Source organism: Candoia aspera, chromosome 1 (assembly GCF_035149785.1).
Source record: "Candoia aspera isolate rCanAsp1 chromosome 1, rCanAsp1.hap2, whole genome shotgun sequence".
NCBI lineage: Eukaryota > Metazoa > Chordata > Lepidosauria > Squamata > Boidae > Candoia > Candoia aspera.
The window spans coordinates 238,494,833-238,514,760 of record NC_086153.1 but is presented as its reverse complement, the minus strand read 5'-3'; the positions used below and the strand labels follow the sequence as shown (position 1 = coordinate 238,514,760).

Genomic DNA, 19,928 nt, shown 5'->3' with positions numbered 1-19,928 from the left:
AATCAAGGAATGTTTTGAAAATTGCATGCAGCTTCAGTTTGCTAGTTTGCTAACCCCTAAAATGTGCCTAGGGGAGTAACTTAGTCACTAACTCAGTTTACTCAGTCACTCAGTTTACTTCCCTAACTCATACAGAAGTAAAACACAATGGCTGGAATGATATATTGTGCTAACCATTTTTAAATGGTTTTGAGTAATCAACAGATCACATTAGCAATCTGTTGAATTTTTCCATGACAGTAAATGCGATTGATCGTAATGAAAAATGTTTATGCAAAAATGCATTTGAACATATGCCAAAATTCACTGGGTCTGCAAAATATAATCGAGTACAATTCACAATTGTTGGGTTGGTAGGTGTAATTATAAAATGATATGCCATTTCTCTCTTAATTGTTTCCAAAGTTTGGCTCATTCTGATTTAACTAGTACTCATTCTAATTAACTGAACATTCCTGCTGCATTGTTCTGAAATGTCAGAAATAATCGTATGTGTTAGGCATTCTCCATAATAATCCTTACAAAATCCTGAACTTCACTCCCTCTACCTCTGGTCCTAACACATGGATACATGGCACTTCTAGTGGGACAGCCCTGCAAAAATGACAAATGTCTACAACCAGAGTTGAAATAATTATAGGGATTAAAAACTATAGGATTCACTAAACTTTATGCATGAAATTTTTGATTCCAAAATGATCACAGCTGTGACTTTTGCCCAATGCTAAGATTCTTCCATTATGTAAAAGTACTCCTTAGTATTTAGCATAGACAAGATGGACTTAATCTACATTCAGTTGCCATTCTGTTATCAGAAGAACAATAAAAGACACACAAAATTATGCTTATATGTATCTTATACTGCAGTTTGTTTATTCTCTGAAATATTTATAAAAATAGATATAAAAATATAAAGATAGAAGTTTTGGGAGAAAAAACAAGTCACATCAAATCTATATATCTGTAAAACATTACTGATGTTTCCTTGGAAAAAAGCACAAAACAAGTATTTACAGAAGAAAACTGAAGTGTTGCAAATTAACATACATAAAGATAACGGGAAAAACAATTCATACTGAACTTCCCAGAAAATTAATTTATATCTCACTTTTCCTTAGGATTACAAGAAGCAGGAATTGATAAAATCATTGGAAATGCTCTTAACTATATTCAAACTAAATAATAGAATTCAGTGCTTATATTTCAGATATTTTGAAGGCAAAAATGAGGGAAACATGTTGAAAAATTACCTGAATTATTCCAGTATAAAATAAGGTATTCTATAGGACTTGTAAAATGACATAATCTACGATCTAATATTCTGGAAATGAAACTTTGAAATGTGTTATTCTGATAACTGAAAATTATACAAACAAGAATGCTAACATATTTTAAATTATGGATGGGTCAGCGGAGCACACTACACCTTTTTAAAACTGCAATGTACTGAATGAGTCTTTACTGGCAGGATTCACATACTAAATTACATTATAAACTACATTATACCGGATTACTTGACAGACTGCCTCTCCCCGATTACATCTGCCTGTCCCACCAGATCCAGCAGAGAGGGCTGTTACAGGTTCGGTCGTCGAGGGAGCTACATTTGGCAGGCCTGAGACAGTGGGCCTTTTCTGCTGTGGCGTCTGCATTGTGGAATATTCTCCCCCCTCAGGTGAGGCTGGCTCCATCACTTCTGATCTTCCACAGGTCCCTCAAGACCTGCTTGTGCCATCAGGCCTGGCGATCCCAGGGACTGGTGAACTAGTGAGGTGGCTGCCTTATTATTAACATCCCTTTGCCCACTATTTCTTTGTCTTAGCTCTGTTTTTTATAGGTTTAATGTTTTTAATAATAGTAATGATAACTGTTTTTAGGTGATTTATTTTTATTTTTTATCCTGCCTTTTATTATTTTTACAAATAACTCAAGGCAGGGAACATACTTAATACTCCTTCCTCCTCCTATTTTCCCCACAACAACAACCCTGTGAGGTGAGTAGGGCTAAGAGTTGTACACTGCCCAGAATTGCTTATTGTGAGATGGGCAGCTATGTAAATTGGACAAATAAACAAACCATGGCTTTTGAAATATCTCACATCATACTATGTGAAAAGCAAAGAAACCACTTTATATTTTAGTGTAATATGTAACTTTTGTCTATGATTTGGCAGATTCTGATGTAACATCAAATCTTTTCTCTTTATGCTACACCTTGCAAATCAAAATGAGAAAATATGATGATTCTAATTGTAGGCTAACTATCATTTGTTGGCCTGGTTCAGTTATATCAGGAAAATATATATTTGCCACAAAAATTTGAGCCCAAGGCTAGCTCGTTTTAAGATATTAAGTCTGAGTAAAACGTGTGGGTTCCTGGTATTATATCTACTGCATTTACCTGTGTATTTAAAGAATTTTTTTCCCCTTGAAAAACAGCTTGTTTGCCACAAACCTGCAAACTTTCACTGCAAGCATAGGTAATTACAGTAAATATGCTGTGCTGAAAATGGGCCAGCAGAGCCTATTTTACAAAGGTCTTGTGAAACTTTGGTATGTCACGAGGAACAGAATTGTCAGAACATCTCCTTCCTATAATTTTAAAACGTTGCTTCTGTTGGAAGAAAACACAGAAAATACACGTACACAAGCATCAACATGACTTAGCTGACAAAAGCAGCAATTGCTATGATTTGCAGAATTCCTTCAAGTCCATATGCAATAAGCAGCACAACATTAATAATGACATCTGCTCTCAGGATGTAAGTTTGCCACACTAGAAAGTAGACTGATAGAATCACACTGCCAACGGTGATCCCCAGACTGATCCCAAGGGGAGCTTCCTCTTCTGTCAAGTTGCCTTTAGTACCTAGTAGGAAAAAAAATGATGTAAGTGTACCTGATGGCATTTACGAATCTGTTAGTCCATAAGAGTAGAACCCCAAACCGGAACAGTAATTTAATATGTCCCGGGAGGGTGTGTGTGTCACTTAAAGCGCAGTCTTTAATAGAAACTGAACTCTAATAAAGTTAAAATTATAAAAAGGCAAAATATTTGGCTGGATCCAAAGTTTTAATACTGCTGGAGTACTACTAAGTAGCATTCTGCTCAGAACGTTCTTATGACTGGAGTTGTGTTCTTCCGTCAACAGCTGCATTGGTATCTAACGCTAAGGAGGTATTGATGAAGTGAACAGTGTTTTATCTGGCTACGTATCTAGACAGGCCTTAAGATGGAGCAGAAGAAACTGCTAGCAGTTCACTGTACTCTCCTGCCTCGCCAGGCTCAACGCCAGTCAAAAAGCCTCTGGTCTATGGTGCACCAGCTCACTGTAAGCTATATAGCTACTATCTTTTATACAGCAGTGTGTTAGGAACAGCCTTTGTGACTAATGACCCGGTCTAGAATACTACAGGAGAAACTCTTGCAATCACCCTGCTTTTCTAAGGAAGAGGATAATTTAAGCTGTGCATTTTATTCTATGGCTGCTTAAACAGCTGATACTGAGTAAGCCCCACTGAACTTTTTCTGAGCTAATATGCGTGAAACAGCTGGATTGGCCAGTGAAAAGTCTTATTTTCATATTAAAATCTCGTTTGCACTTTCACTCAAACAGATTGGTTAGTCTTTTAATGTTTAACAGTAAAATGTTTAAAGGGCTCATCAGATAATTGGCTAGTTGTCTTGAATCGTACAATTGGACTCATATTTTTACATACAGATCAATATTAAATGGTGATTGTAAATTACATAATGCTTACCAAAGTACAGGCGGGTAGCTTCTAGAAGTGCCATAAAGAACAGCAATACGAGATCAAGAGTCAACAGATTATTTGGATAAATGAAAACTTGACCTGACAATAAGTAAAGTATAAAGGGGTGGGGGGGAATCAAGTTATATCATGCTGTCAGGTATCAGTACAACCATCTCTTAACTGTCTATTTTAATCAACTTACTTTTATAAATAATCATTAGAAGTGCTGTTAAAAAATAAAATATATAATACATTCCATCTAAATAGAAAAGGATCTGTAAGGGAACAGATGATAGCTGGCAGCTTCTGTCAAGGAAAATTATTTATGATCATATTTTTTTCACACTTTGTTTATGCTGGAACATAATTCAGCATTATATAATGTAAACCTGCAGTGACATTCAGCGTATCTAGTGGTAGTATAAATTAAAGTTAAATCAGTATTCAATTTCCAAAGATTGATAGTAAACTTAGCCTTGGATAAGAATACCAAAGTGAGGTAACTGCACTTCAGTTAACTAGAAGCCATAGGCAATTCAGCTAAACTCCCCTATTTCAGTATCCAGTCTAAAAAAAAGTGGTCATTTTTGAAGGATGGCTGCTTTCAGGATAGATCTAGTGCTCCTGCTGTATCACCATCCAGCTATTCCAAAATTGCATTTCAGAATACTTTAAAACATTACATTTCCTTTAGTTATTTTTTATATCCAGTCATGATTTTGTGTAAGCACTTTCCTACCCATTATATGAAATCCTTCCAGCTAGAGACTGAATTGGGAACTTTTGGTGTAAATGCATGTGCTCAGCCATTGGGCATATAACAGACTGGTTCACACACTGCACTAAGCCACAATTTGCTTAACCATGGTTTACTGAATAAATCATAATTAGCTGTATTTGTACAACACAATAAGCTATAAACTATAATTTACAAATGATAATGTCTGAGGTTAGAAAAGAGAAAAACCAAATTAATCACATTACGGTATAGTGCAAAATGTGAATTAGGACAGAAAATCAACTAATGGTCTGTGCAACTATAATTTATTTCAGACTACTGACCCACATATAAGAGTCCACTAATTACATACTCTATTAATAGCCAGTAAAATATCATAAGAGAGTCTCTGATTCCATATAGAGAAGTATTTCTCTATCCTGTTCCTTCCACAAAGTTAGGAGAAATAGCACAGATGGTATTATTTCCAAGAACTGTGTCTCCTCTAAAGATTCTGAAAGTTAAACATTGCCTCCACTTCAAATCACAGTGCAAACTAGCAAGTGTTTCCAAAAAACATGCTTTTTTGAAGTCTAAAAATCAAGAAATCTAATCTTGTATGATCACATTTCCCAATGTTCTTGCTTCATCCAGTCCCTCATCTAAGTCTACCCTATTGATTAGTATCAGGTTAAGGCTAGCCAATCTTCTTGTATCTTCCATGCATTGAAGGAGAAAGTTGTTAGGAATACACATCAGGAATTTCTTAGGCCATGTTTGGCAAATTTTGTCTTCCAACTGATGCCAGTGTAATTGAAGTCCCCTATCATTATGAATGCATGCTTCCTTGAAAAATCTGCGATTCGCTATTGAAAATTACCATCTACATTTTTTTAGCAAGGTAGATGATAGACACAACAGTACTGCTTTGTTAATTTACTTATATTTTCCCAGATGCTGTTTTATGGCACTGCCAAATACATTCGTTTGGTTTTCTGAACATGGATGAGTATCTTTGAACATACAGTGCAATACCTCCTCTATTTCTATTGTTTATATTCCATTTGAACTATGTTCTTCAGTTTCTATCTTCCATCCATGGGAATAATCCCATCAGGTTTCTGTTACATCTGTTAAATTATATTTTGTTTTCTCTACAAATTGCTCATGTTGTTTATTTCTCACACTCTGAGCATTAGATAGACAATGAGCATCATGAACTTTATGAAGCAATGCTCTTTCTGATTTTTCAGCAAGGCCCCATTTCAGCAGGATTCCCACATTTTATAGTGCACAAGTCTTTATCTAAGGTCCTTCAGAGTTTCCACCTTCCATGGGATTCAGTTTAAAATCCTTCTAATAAAAAGTCTATGATTCTTTGGCTTACAAACCTTTTAAATCCTTGAGATGCAATCCCTCTTGTGTCAGCAGGCCATCATAATAATTCAGACTACAATCCCAGAATTATATCATTTGCATAACCAGTAACTGACTTTCCTTTTTTTGTTCTTACTGATGGATTGGAAAGATGGATAAGAATACAACCTGAGTCCCCATGGTCTTGGTTTTCCTTCCAAGAATTTTAGTCTGCAGGTAATACAGTTATAGTATCTTTTGTCTCCACCTGTATCAGCAGGAAGGGATGCCTGCCAGTTGACTTGGTAAGTCTTAGAAATTGTTCTGTCATGTCACTAATCCTTGCTTGTGGCAAACAGAACACTTTCAGGAGACATTTGCTTTAACTCTTGGTACTGAATCACCAACTACCATGCTTTGTCTCTTTGTCTTCTTTGAGGGTATAGTTGCATCCTTTCTACCCTTTAGGGATACACTGTGCTGGCTTGCTCTCTGCTCTCATCGCATCTTAAATGTTTGGAATCTTTTTTTATCTACAAAGGCCTGAAAATTGTTTCTGAACTTCAATTACACAGACCACCAGGAGGCACCGCGTGACCAGTCTTGTCTCTTTGGGGGTTCCTCAGATGCGGATAGCCAGATGAGATGTTATTCTCTGGGGTTCATGCCATCTATCGGGAACTAAACTCACTAACTTTCACACTTTAGATGCCTATATGGAGTGCATTAGCATTAGGAAGAATCCAGGTTCTGGGACTCAGCAGTTCCAGGAAGGAATTATCTAGAAGCACTACTAAAATGGTACATTTTAATTAATTAAATTTAATTAATATTTCCATTAAGCTCTTCCCGAGGTTACATTATGTCATGACCCCAGGTATGTGGCTTTACATGACTTCCACACTTCTGGGAGAGGGGGGGATTTCTCTATTTTTACACAGTGTATATCCTGTGTGGTATTTTCAGTTACATTGACCACAAGGAGGCATAACATGACTAGTTTTGTCCTTATTGGGACTCCTCAGACAGTTAGCCAGATGTTATGGATGTCTAGAGGAAACTAAAGGTCTGGATGGAGAGGAACAGACTCAGTAGGATAGAGTAGCTGTGGGTCCTAGTCTTCTGAATCCAGAGATTGTACACCTATAGCTCTGGATGCAATCATACTCCCCCATACAGAGCTGGTTCACAATTTTGGTGGTTCTCCTAGACATGCAGCTCTTGACTGAGCAGCAGATAGAAACAGTGATCAGAACAGCATTTGTGCAGTTGCATCTTTTCCTGCATAAGGATGCAATATGCAGTCACTCATGCCCTTGTTACCTTATAGTTAAGACTACTACAATTTGCTGTATGCGGGGCTGCCTTTGAAAAGTGTCCAAAAGCTTAAACTGGTTCAGCACACAGCTATCCAGATAGTTAGGGGAACGCTTACTGTATATTAACCCATGTAACACCTTGTGCCCAGAAGCTGGCATCAACACCAGCCAGCTTCTGGGCACAATTCAGTGTGCTAGTTACGTTTCTAAAATCCTACATGATTCAGGGCTTGGATTCTTCAAGAAGGATTGCTCTGAAATCTCCCCATCTAGTGAGATGAAGGAGAGAAGGCCTCCTGAGGGCGCCATTGTCAACAGGGTTTTATCTGCAGAGATCTTGTGGTCAGATCTTCTCAATAGTGGCTCCTCTCCTGTAGAAGAGTTTGCCCTTGTATATCTGGACCATCATCTCCCCCCTGTTTCCACGGTGCTATGAAAATGTGGCTATTCGATAGCGCACTTGGGGGAGTATTAAGTAGGGACTTGTCCAAGTGGATGGCACTACTACTGTGATTTGTCCTTGTTGTTTTTAATTTTCTTTTATGTTGTATATTGTTCAAAGCTGCTTGGAATGGAGTGGCATAGAAATCCTAGTAATAAATAAATAATATTATTGATTATGCAAAGAAAAAAACAGTGCTTGTAATACCAAGCACGCTGAAGATAAATATGCACACTCATACTTATCAGCATAAATCCTTTCCTGCACAGGACCATCTACCACCAACTGTTTTGTAGAAAGAGTCCTGACACTACAATTTAAATTACTGTGATTCTATTCATGTACTGTAATATTATATGTATAAGCCGCCATGAGAGAAACTGTATCCTGATAAACAGGTCACAAACAAATATATAAATAATAATAGCAATAACAATACTATTTTTATCCCACCTTTTATCCCATATATATTTATATATATATTAAAAAAAAACTCAAGGCAGTGAACATACCTAATACTTCTGCCTCCTATTTTCCCCACAACCACCACCCTGTGGGTAGGTTGGGAGAGAGTGACTGGCCCAAAGTTCCCCAACCAGCCTTCCTGGCTAAGGAACACCTAGAACTCACTGTCTCCTGGTTTCTAGCCCAGCACCTTAACCACTACACCGAACTGGCTCGCTATCAGAATTACAACTGAAAAGCACACATCTGGTAGTTTTTATTTGTTCTAATATTATAAATCTACAATTCCATGATAAATCTGGCAATCAGCCTTTCAAAAAACAGCAACAGTTAAATAATTGGTATGATTTCCCTTGCATTTGCGACAGTCTTGCACTGAAGAAATATTTGCAGTATTCTTGCTGGAACACGTAAATTGCTGAAAGCCAAACTTTTCTTGAAGAAAACGAAGCTAACCACACCTACTTAGGTTAGAAAGGATTTTGTATATTATTGTTTGTTATGTAGATATTAATTTTGTTTCTATTTTACTTAAAGGGATAATGCCTTTTCAATTAGAGATTTTAAAACCTACTGGTAACAGATATATTCTAGTTTACAAAACAGAAGAGGAACGAAAATGAAAATGAGATTGCACTAGAAGAAAATAGCTGAAGATTATATCTCAAATGCTTTTGGGGGGGATTTTTTTGCAAGTTGCATTACTTCTATCTCACAGTTGCCTCCTTAAAATATTATTATTCTGCGTATTCCATTTCTTGGTTTTTCAGTATACAAGTCAATCATATCTTAGTGCCTATAATCAATAACATGTTCAATTTGCATAGCATCTCTTTAAACATTATTAAGACTTTGGAAACTAAACTTATTAGAGGATAATGACATATAACAACAGTTCTTATATTTCTAAGTTTTGGGAAGTAATCACATCAACAAGACTGTCATGGAACTCATGTGGATTGCAGAAGTTTATGATTGGTACCCCAGGCCATTCATGCAAGATCATGTGAACAGGAAAGATGCTACAAGATATACCTAACAATCTCCTGCATTTGCACATCAGAAGAAGCTTATCCACTATTACTCATTTTCCAACAAAGAACCATCATAAACCACTAAGAGGATACCAACATTCCCTAAAGCACATTTGAAAACCATAGGTGTGATGAAATAAAATTTATTTGGCTTGCTGGATAAAAGAAAAAGGATACAACAGATGATGATCTCCCTGTACACAAGACAAAAATAAAATAATTACCAAAAATTATACTTTTAAGGCCAAAAAGTTACAAAAAGTAGTGCACAGAAATTCTTCTAGTTGTTTTGAGAAAGGAATATTGTCCTATAGTACTCAGCTGTGGTAAAACTTAATTCAGAGCATGGCACAACTTGCTTCAATGCTGCAGCACCCCTGTCCCTTTTGATAATATCTTAATTCAAAATTACTTGCAGAATCTTCTGCACATGTTTTCAGTTTAGAGCTATAATCCTAAATACAGTATTAAGTAAATTTATGAAGCTATTAGATAGATTTATTTCTGGGATGAGCTACTCAGCTGTAGGCAGTTAAGAAAATGTAGCCCAAAATTCTGATCAGAAAACAATGAAAGAAGTAAGTTATGCAACACAATGAGAACTTATGAATTTTAGGTTTATTTAAATCTTGTCAAGAACATGTTTATATTTGTACTATAAGTTGGACTTGACTACCTTTATTCAAGTTGCTTGACTACCTTTATTCAAGTTGCATGGACTGCCAGAAGCACTGTGTGGCCAGTTTCATCACTTACTGGGAGTCCTCAGGTATGAGTAGCCAGGTATTATTCTATGGCATTCAAGCTATTGGGAATTGAACTCACAGACTGTTACACTTTAGATGACTATATAGAGTGCATTAGCTTTAGGAGTTATCTCTTAGAACAGAGAGATACAGATGTTACCTTATGTCATGACCCCATATATGTGGGGTTTTACATGACCTCCACACACCCCTCTTGGAGAGGGGGAATTTCTCTATTTTTACACAGTGTATATCCAATGTGGTATTTTTCCCTGTACATATGCATAGAATAACCCTGTACCCAGGCACATGACATAGCATCTGTATCTTTCTGCTCAGAGTTGAAGGGAAAGTGGACTGTATATACAAGTCTGAGAGTTTTATTCAATTCAGTTACATAGAGTAGCTCTGTCTCCCTCTAGTGAATTAACCATGGAATGATTTCTTAGTTTGCTAATTATTTCAGCCCAGGTACAAGTTTAAGGTGCAAGTTTCACCTTCTAGAAGATAACACTGATAGTTTAACAACATGACTATAAAAGTGAGTGATAGCCAATTAGTACTAAATCAGAAAATCAGAAAACCAGAAAACCACAGATTGGAAGAGGCCGTTTAGGCAATCCAATCCCTTCCTCAGTGCAGGAATCCAAATTAAAGCATCTCTGCAGAGTAACTGTCTAACCTCTATTAGACTACAAATATAAGGTGAGCCTACCACCTTTCTGAGTAATTGGCTCCACCACTGTCAAATTGCCCTTATTCTCAGAAAGTCTTTCCCCCCCCCCTCCAATGTTCATTTGTAATCTGCCTTTCTCTAACTTAAATCCATTATTCAGCATCCTGCCCTCTGGAATGAAAAATAGGCGCTGACCCATCTTTTCAGATATTTGAAAATTGCTATGATAACACCTTTTAGCTGTCTTTTCTCAAGGTCAGACTTACCCAGCATTTTGATTCTTATCATAAGATTTATTTTCTAGTTCTCTGTTCATCCTTATTGCCCATTCTGAACCTGCTCCAAATTCTCTGACTGAAGTGGAACAATTAGTTTCTGTAAAGTATTCATTAAAGCTACAAAATAAATTAAATGTATAATATACTGGAAAATGCAGATTAAAGCATTTGACAAATATCCTCTCCAGATGACAGTATCATTGACCATCAGTTGCCTTCTATAAAACACAACACCTTTGTTAGATCACACTCTCTTTCTAGTATAGCACTGTACAGCATTTAACAGAAAATCATACTGGAAGAAAATAAACCTTCATAAATAGGACACCTCGAGATCCCGAATGGTGGGATATAAATCAAAAACAAATACTAATCTTATTATTAACTGTAGTTCAATTAATGCTAAATTATTTTAGGGCATGGGTGAGCAACTTTTTGCAGTTAATGGCAGTACTTCAGTGTTTTAGGCTGCACAGATGATAGTAGTGATACCACTAGAAAGGGTGGAGCTATTTTAAAACTCTTCTGAAAAATGGAGCTGTTTCAGAACTATTGTGTTCTGAAAAATGTGCTAATGAAAACTGCAATGTTGTTGCCTCTTCTAATTTTTATTATCCCAGAGGCCTCTGAGGACTGCAAAACTGAGTCATGGGACCACATATAGCATGCTTACTTGTTTTAGGGGGAAAGGATCTGACTATAGACTTTATTGTTGGAATATGTCTTGTAATATGTCTGTTTTATGTTTTATTGATTTCTTTGATTGTTGTGAGCTGCCCAGAGTCATTGAGAGTGGCATACAATTTTGAGTATTGTTGGGTGGCATACAATTTTAATAAATTATATTATTACTAGTATTAACTATTAACCCCAAAATGCTTAAAAATACGTCCAATTGCCATGTTAACAGTAATGTTCTCTTAATGAAAGCAGCAAGAGCACCTCACTGAAGTTAATGGGATTTACTCACAGGAAACCATGAAGTCACCTTGTGTGAGATGGGTAGCCATATAAATGTGAGCAATAAGTAAGTAAGTAAGTAAATAATACTGCAGTCTGACTTGTGTGGCCATTTTGATAGTTCTGAAATGGTATAAAAGAAAAAAGCTGTTTCATGATTAAGCTAGTGCAGAAATGTGTTTCACACAGACAAAACTAGATCTTTCTAAGAAAAAATATTAAAATGTCCCATATTCTTTACTTATTCCTTATTCTCTTTCATCCCGAGTTCTGGCTAGTTCTCTTATTTCCTGCAGATGACGATCTCGTGAGGAAGGTTAGGCTGAGAGAGGTGAATGAATAAGCAAACACCTGAGCTGGATGCCATGAGGAATTTACAGCAAAGGGCTACAACACTTTGGGTCTCATCACATCAGACTGGGAAAATGTCCATTTCTTTTGCATTACAGGTAGTCGTCATTTACTCACTGCAATTGGGACCAGCAACTCCATCACTAAGTGGCATTGTCATTAAGCGCAACATCACGTGACCACAACTCCCTGCAGGCTTCCCCATTTACTGTGCTTGTTGGAAGCCAGCAGTGAAGGTCCCTAATGGCAATCATGTGACTGCAGGTTGCTGCAACTATCATAAATGTGCACTGGTTGCCAAGCGCCTGAATCGTGATCATGTGACTGTGAGGACCCTGCAATGGCCACAACTTCAAAGATTGGTCCTAAGTCTCATTTTTCAGTGCCATCGTAAGTTCAAACTGTCACTGAACGAGTGGTTAGTAAGCAAGCACTCCTCACAATTTCCACAGACAACACAGAATGTCACAGAAATAAACCAGACGGCTAATCTGTGCCTCCATTGCCCTGTAGGGCAGTCACATGACTGCATTCTCCACGGAGAAACTCCCCTTCGTCCGCTTCCTAGTCTACAAAGAAGGTAGTTACCCATGGGGGTGAAAGCGACCGGTATGGCGGGGCGCCATTCAATCCTGCGATACCGGCTCACCATTCCAGTTTTATTTACCGTTGCATGGATAAATACTAACTACTCCAGCGTAAACATGGTGCAATCACGTCCCTATTGACTTAGAAGCAAGTTCTCTTTAACGCAGAACTTGCTTGAAAGCCAAATAGGCAGTTGTTTCACTGTTGTCAAGGTAACCCACTGGTAGCCAGGCCAGGCTGCAACCTAACGACCGGCGAGATACCGCCAACAGCGTCCACGATTCCTCTAAGCCTCCCTTTTCCTCGTCTTAACTCGCTTCTCAAAACTTGAGGCAACGTTGCTTCAAAGCAACTCCGCTCACCTTGCCTGGCTGCCGCCATACTTTCTCATCCTCAATCCCCTCCCCGCCCCAATTCCTCCAGCATCCCGACAACCCTTGCGCAGCCTCCGAGGGTTTCATGGGCGGATTGCCGTTCGGCGGGTTTCGCGCGAGCGGAACTCCACGATCTCCTTTATTGCTCGCGTCTTCGGAGCTATTCGGGCCCCCTCGGACACCGCCGGTGGGCCCACATTGTGAGAGGGAGACGAAGCCTTCGCTCTTCTTCGGACCTTTGCCTCCCATCTCAATTCGGTCATAGCCGGAAAGACTCGGGCCTCTTCGGCAACGGCCGTAGGTCGATGAGTAACCGCGACCTATTCGGGTACTTTCGCGAGCTTCCGGTCCCGCTCTAGATCGCCTCAATATGGACTTTCGGTGTATCGGGAGAAGTCGGCTCCGATCGGGATCACTCGGGTGAGACCGAAGCGGGTTACAGGACGGATTCGGGAAGACCCGTCATCGACGATATTCGGATAAGATCGGAGAAGACATTGGGCCGTTCGTTTCCCTATTCGGGATTCTTAAAGAGGAGTTCGGGCGAGATCGGAGAATAACTCTCATTCGGACGTGTTCGGCTAACCTCGCAGGATACACCCCCCCCCTTCGCTAAGGTGTCTTCGGATGGAGGACTCGGACTCGGCCGCGAAGCAACTAGGTTTGGCCGAGGCGGCGGCGGTAGCTGCCGCTGCTGCAGTGGCTGCAGCAGCGGCAGCTGCCGCGGCCGCAGAAGGATCCGAGCAGCAGCACGAACACCGAGGAGAGGTGCCCGGCTCGGAGGCGGAGCCACAAGAGGAAGAGGAGGTGACGGCTGTCACCGTAATGGCGGCAGATGCCGAACACATCGAGATGGGGACCGAGTCCCTCCCGAGTGCCGACGAGGCCGCTGCAGCCACTGCTTTTGCAGGTCGGCGCGCATGCGCACAAGCTCACCACCCGCCGGTCATTGAGCGCGGGTCGTGATTGTGGGTTGTGTGGTGATCATTCGCTTGTTTGAATGGTCCATCACGCGAGTACTACCTTCAAGCGTTTCCACTTTGAGTGGAAACTGTTTGGATCTTCTTCACCTACCCATAGTACCCCATCATGCGGTAATATATATATACATGAGTACATCATCCGTGACGTCAAGAAAGTGCAGAAAGTGCCACCGTCATGTCTGCATTACTTTAGTTGCGCTGTTTCTTATCCCCGACAAGACTGATATCATTCACGACGGTCTGACAGGCAGAAATCTAGCATTTCTCCATCACAGTGCCTTAGTCAGAGGAAAATGACCTGTTGAATTTTTGATGCCCGCATCTGAATCAGTAATTTAGTTGGGGTACTTGGTGAATAACAACCAACAATTATTCTAGCTTTGCCCATTTGCATTTTAAGATGCTATAATGAAAGATATTGGGACTGATTAAAATATCCAAGAGCAAAAGCAGGCAGATTAAATAATACACATTAAAACCTCACCCAATAATTATTGATCTCTACAAAAATCAGCTAAAATAAGGTTCTCAGATTATAATTAGGGACAAGGATTCCTTTTCCCCCTTACGTTTGGCACATGATCCCTGGGAGCTCTGTTAATAAAGCTGATATTTATATAAACATTGGAGACTGATACGTAGATATGAAAATTGTACTCTTAGGAGAGAACCAAGATCTCATTCTACAAATGTCTTATTTAGCAGAACATGTGCATATTTTGCTTCTTGGATTTTGGCAGTTCTAAGGAGGATATCACAGAAAAATTTATTTGGGTCATGTTTTACAGAAGTGACCACAGTAACAGTAGCCAATGTGGGTGCCTCTGCAGACAATGTATTCACTACTTCTGTGGCAAATGCAGCATCTATCTCAGGACATGTATTGGTAAGGTCAGGTTTAGTTAATCTTACAATATTTATTTTTGCATATTCAGTATTTCCTTTGTGGTAGAAAGTATCTAATTTAAATGTGTGTTGTAGCTATGAAGGTTCATTATGTAATCAAACTGCACAGATTTGAGTTAGTGATGTTTTGAGGATGAGCAGAATAAATATGTCTGGATTTGCACAACATAGTAGTCTAGCCATTAACTAGGTTGGCTAGTTTGCAATTCATTGTGTTGTATGAATCCAGGGGAATGGTTAACTCAGTTAACTGCAGTTCAGTTAAACATGGGTTAACATCTTGTGTCATTTTCTTTATTGTTGTTTGCCCATAAAGGAATTAAATACTGTATCTCCAGTTAAATGGAGGCAAATTTCAGCAGTGTCACTTAGCAGAGAGGTGCACCCAATTGCTAATAAATGTATAAAACTGCCTTAATTTTATATTATACTACTTGTGGTATATCTGGTTCTGTTGATACCATTGGTTTCATTGGGACCCTTTCCTCTGGCTGGCACAGAACTAAACATTAGTCAACATAGAGATTGTGTTTTGTACTGTCAGGGTCTAGATTACTAAATCTCCTGAGGCAAGGAGCTTTTGCCTGATTCTGTATAAAATGCCATGGGCATGAATAGTATGGCATGACTAAAATAATAATAATAAATAGAGCTTGCAAGGGCAGTTGTATTTCAATATGACTTAGTCTTTACTACATAATGTAATGAATATCTTCAGACCTTAAATGAGTTCAAGGAATCGAATCCATGTATATCAGTTTTGGCTAAACTCATGTCTACTGTCTCTGAGAAATGCTATAGAATTGGTGAAGTGCCACTTGACTGGAGAAAGGCAATTATCGTTATCTTCAAAAGGGGAATAAAAGGAAGACAGAACCACAGACCAGTCAGTCTGGCATCAATATCTGGGAAGATTCTAAAGCAAATCATAACGCAACCTATCTATAAGCATTTTGAAAACAATGATTATTAGAAGTCAGCATGGCTTTATCATGAACAAGTCTTGCCAGAGTAATCTTATTTCATTTTTAAAATCATATAATTTATTTAATAGATTATGGGAGTACTGGAACTCCCAGTACTTAAGAATTAAGTATTTAATAACTACTCTGTGATATTAGATTAGTAAACTAGTTAAGTATGTCTATTAAGCGTATTTGCAGTTGTCTTGATAACTGTATCCAGAGAGTGCTCATTAATGGTTCCTTATGAAACTGGACTAATGTATCAAATGGGGTGCTATAGGTGTTGATCCTATGCCCAATATTCTTAATCATTTTCATCAAGGAAGGAGAAAAGCTGGAGGGAACATTTATCAGATTTGCAGATGATAAAAATTTGTGGGTTACCTAATCTAGAATTCAAAAACAAAATTCAGAATGATTGTAATAGGTTACAGAAACAGATTGAAAATAACAGAAAGGAATTTAATATGGGTAACTGCAAAGTTCTCCATTGGGAAATAAAATCTTCCTAAATGTACTTAGGAAAAAAAATCAAATCCAGGTACCTACCTTGGTAACAATATAAGTGAAAAAGATTTTTTAACTGAAATTGTTTTTAAGCTGAATACGAATCAGTGGTTATGTGGCAGCTCCTAAAAAGACAAATGCAATTTGAGGGGATATTGATAGAAGACTGTGTGGTCGTATAAAAATAAAGACATAAATAAGTTTTCCAGAGTCTAGGAATTAATCATTTCATTGTACTCTGTACTGCTGAAACCTCACCTTGAGTGTAATTCCAGTTCTAAGCACCAGACTTCAATAAACATTCAGGCAATTTGGAATAAGCGCAAAGAAGGTCAACAGGAATGAAGGGAGGGCTAGAAACAGTGCTTACGAAGCGAGACTAAGGAGAGTTGGTTTGTTTATTGTTGAAAAAAGATGACTTGAGAAGACATAGGTTAGCACTTTTCAAGTATCTGAGAAAATAGGTCAAGACCTGTTCTCTATTGTTTCAAAATCTGGAATTAGTAAATTATAGAAAGTTACAGGAAGACACATTCTATTTGAATATTAGGGGAAAAAACAGTAAGAACAGTTTAGGAATGTGTCAGAGGAAGGTGCTGAGCTCTCCTTCACTGCGTATGTTCAGATGGAGGCAAGTTAGCCCCTGGATTCGTGCACCAAGCAGTGGAATGGACTCAGTGCTCTGAATCACTGATTCTAACCCTGTAATTCTACATGGACCTCAATCTGTATTAACACAGCAGGATTCTGGGATTGGAGTCTCAGGTCTCCATACACTTAAATATGGAAGAGAGGGATTTGATTGTTCCTCTTATGCTCTTGATATTTCTATGGGAATTTGTCAGGAATCTTTTATGTTAAGAAACATAAAAATCCAAGCCTTTCAGTAAGTTATATTAGCTAAAGTTCTTTATTTCTTCTGCAGTCTGGAAGAACAGCTCTTCAGATTGGGGACAGCTTGAATGCTGAAAAAGCCACTCTGATCGTGGTTCACACAGATGGCACCATTGTAGAGAGTGCTGGTCTGAAAGGGCCATCTGCACCTCTTACTACAGGTAAAATTTGAGGTGGGAGACCTTTTTAAAATGTCCTCTAGAAACATAAATGCATAACTGAGTTTTTTTCGATATTGCATCAGCAAACTAACATTTGGTTAATAGAACCTCTTGTTTTTCATTCCATCCCTTTTCAGATTTGCTTGGGTGAGACGGGAGAGTCCTGTAATCTCTTTTTTAAATGTCATGCCTTAATTTTCATTTCTTGCCATTAAATTAACTAAGAACTGATTGCTATTACAGGAAAGTGAGGACCAGCAATGTGGGATTGGGCATCTGGGAAGCTCTCTGGCTAATTTTGGTAAATATAATCTCCTGCAACAGATTTTGGTAGCATGAAGTAGGGCTGCAGGCAGGAGGAGAATCCATTAATGCATTGGCGATTGCTCCATTTATACACAAATATCATTTAGTTTTTCCTGACGGTTTTCAATTTTGGGAATATAACTCCTTGCTTTTTTATTTCTTAAACGATCTATGAAACCCTTGAACAATGCAACCCTTTTATTTTTGTTATATATATATATATATATATATATATATATATATATTAACAATTTTAATAAAATTCAAAAAAGTAATTGTATTTATGACTGTCAGCAATGTAATTGAAGAAACTATGAAACAGTTGGATTTCCATGTAATGTTTTAAAGATGTAATGTTAGTTCATGTATGTTGGAATAATGACCTGGAAAGAAATAATTCAAATTCCTCTCTTATTTGTAGTTCAAGTTTCCCTCTCTCTCTCTCTCTCTCTCTCGTTTTTATTAAGGATTTTGATTACAATAGTAAAACTAATACAAACTAAACTTAAAGAAACTAGAATAGTTAGAAAGAAGAAAAAATCCAAGAAAGAAGAAAAAGAAAGAAGAGAAAGAATATGATAAAGAAAAGAAATAGTGACTTCCAACCTTCATTACAACAAGTATAGACAAATTTAGTAACTCTTCACCTCCTATACGGTTACAAACAGATATCTCTTCATCCCATATCCATCCCTTATCTATAAACAAATCCATAAAACATCAACTTTTCAACCCAGGTGTCAGCAAAAAGTCCATAAAGGTTTGCAAAAATGAGTCTTATTTTAACCTTGATCAAATAAACCAACTATATATTCCTTCCTTTTGCTTCTAACAGTCTTAATCTTTAGTTCATTCAAATATTGTTGTAGGATTTGATTTCTCTACAATTCTTCTTTATCCCATCACACAGACTTCTTCAAGGGTTTAACAAGCCTCTTTTATAGATCCAATAAGAAAACATTTTCCAGGTCATTCTCTTGGTTTGTCATTTGTATTTCCCCTTTAATTTTTAAAACTTCAGCCAGGTTTTTTTGTATATCCAATAAAGCATCCTTTTCCAAATCATTCTCTTGGCCTGTCATTTGTAGTTCCACTTTTGGTACTTTCTCTTTCTTGTCAGACAAAATTTGCTCCACATCTGTCATTCCCTCATTAACATCTTTTGGACATAGCCTATCCATAGAGTCAGACATCATTACTGAAACTGTTGATATTGTAGCTACTGATTTCTGGCTCTATTCTTCAAAAATCTCCTTTAATATTTCTAATGTTATGATGTTTTGTGTCATTTTGTAAGTTCCATTACTAGCCAATACCAAGAACAGGTTGTATTTTTCCCCTTCTACTTAGAATATTTAGTCCCCTCTAGTGTCCAGTTTCTAAAATCATAAAGTTATTTATCTTTGTTATGACTTACAATAGCCAAGATAGCCAAAATAAATCTGGTTTACATGAGAAACTATTTTCTTTAGTTAATTCCAAAATCTTATAGTAAGCTGCCCAGGTTTGAGATGGGTGGCCATACATATTGAATAAATAAAATAAATAAATAAATAAATAAAAGTAAAAGTCAATATTCCAAATTTAACTGGGCTGTCAATCCATTTATAAATTTCTTAGATCAAAATCTTTTTTAGTTTTTTGCAGTTTATTTCAAATTCTTTAAGTTCTTTAGCTTGTAATTAATTTTTGTTTTGTTCAGAGCTGAAGATATACTCACCTGGCAACTTTTCAGTTTTGTTGTTCTGAAGGTCTCTAAGAGCTTTAAGATGGTTAGGGTTCAGAAAGTGATTAGAGAGTGAGACTTGAGAACTGAGTATCCTTTAAAAGGTTCTGCCGCGGTTGTGAGCAAGATGGCTGATCCCTTTGTCTCCCGGCTCTCAAACCCGCAGAAGACTACTCTCCTGCAGTCTCCTCATGAGGATCAGCTTTCCAGAGTACATGTGTGCAATCTCCTGTCCTCCTTGTCTGGAGAGGTTCCAAAGAACTGGTCTACTCACCGGTTCTTCGGTCTTTGCTGTGGTTGTTGGCTCCGCTTTCGCAGAGAAGTCTTCAGTTTGCCGTGCCTCACTCAGAAGTCCTGTAGTTCACGTTTCTCATTGCCTGTTATGATAGTATCTCAGTATTTTCTATGTCATGATAT

General features: G+C 37.9%; 2 protein-coding genes across 2 annotated transcripts in view; one reads left to right on the top strand and one right to left on the bottom strand.

The window, feature by feature from the left end:
- Positions 1-839: 839 nt before the first annotated feature.
- TMEM80 (transmembrane protein 80) lies at positions 840-13,144 on the bottom strand. Its single transcript, XM_063289291.1, has 5 exons — positions 13,052-13,144; positions 9,268-9,284; positions 3,959-4,052; positions 3,763-3,855; positions 840-2,869 (listed from the first exon to the last, which is right to left on the bottom strand). The coding sequence occupies exons 1-5, from the start codon at positions 13,068-13,070 to the stop codon at positions 2,664-2,666; spliced, it is 429 nt and encodes a 142-aa protein (XP_063145361.1). The 5' UTR covers positions 13,071-13,144; the 3' UTR covers positions 840-2,663.
- A 546-nt stretch (positions 13,145-13,690) lies between these two features.
- DEAF1 (DEAF1 transcription factor) overlaps positions 13,691-19,928 on the top strand; it is a 39,136-nt gene continuing 32,898 nt past the window's right edge. The window contains exons 1-3 of the mRNA XM_063289290.1: positions 13,691-13,973; positions 14,835-14,932; positions 17,350-17,479. Coding sequence (XP_063145360.1) covers positions 13,691-13,973; positions 14,835-14,932; positions 17,350-17,479 — 511 coding nt within the window. The remainder of the gene's footprint in view (positions 13,974-14,834; positions 14,933-17,349; positions 17,480-19,928) is intronic.

What these genes read in the sequence shown, in the direction of transcription:
- TMEM80 (XM_063289291.1), bottom strand. An exon ending in TCTAATGATTATTTATAAAA is followed by an intron (nt 3,856 to 3,958) that starts GTAAGTTGATTA and finishes ACTTATTGTCAG; the next exon opens with GTCAAGTTTTCATTTATCCA. An exon ending in AGCTACCCGCCTGTACTTTG is followed by an intron (nt 2,870 to 3,762) that starts GTAAGCATTATG and finishes TTTTCCTACTAG; the next exon opens with GTACTAAAGGCAACTTGACA.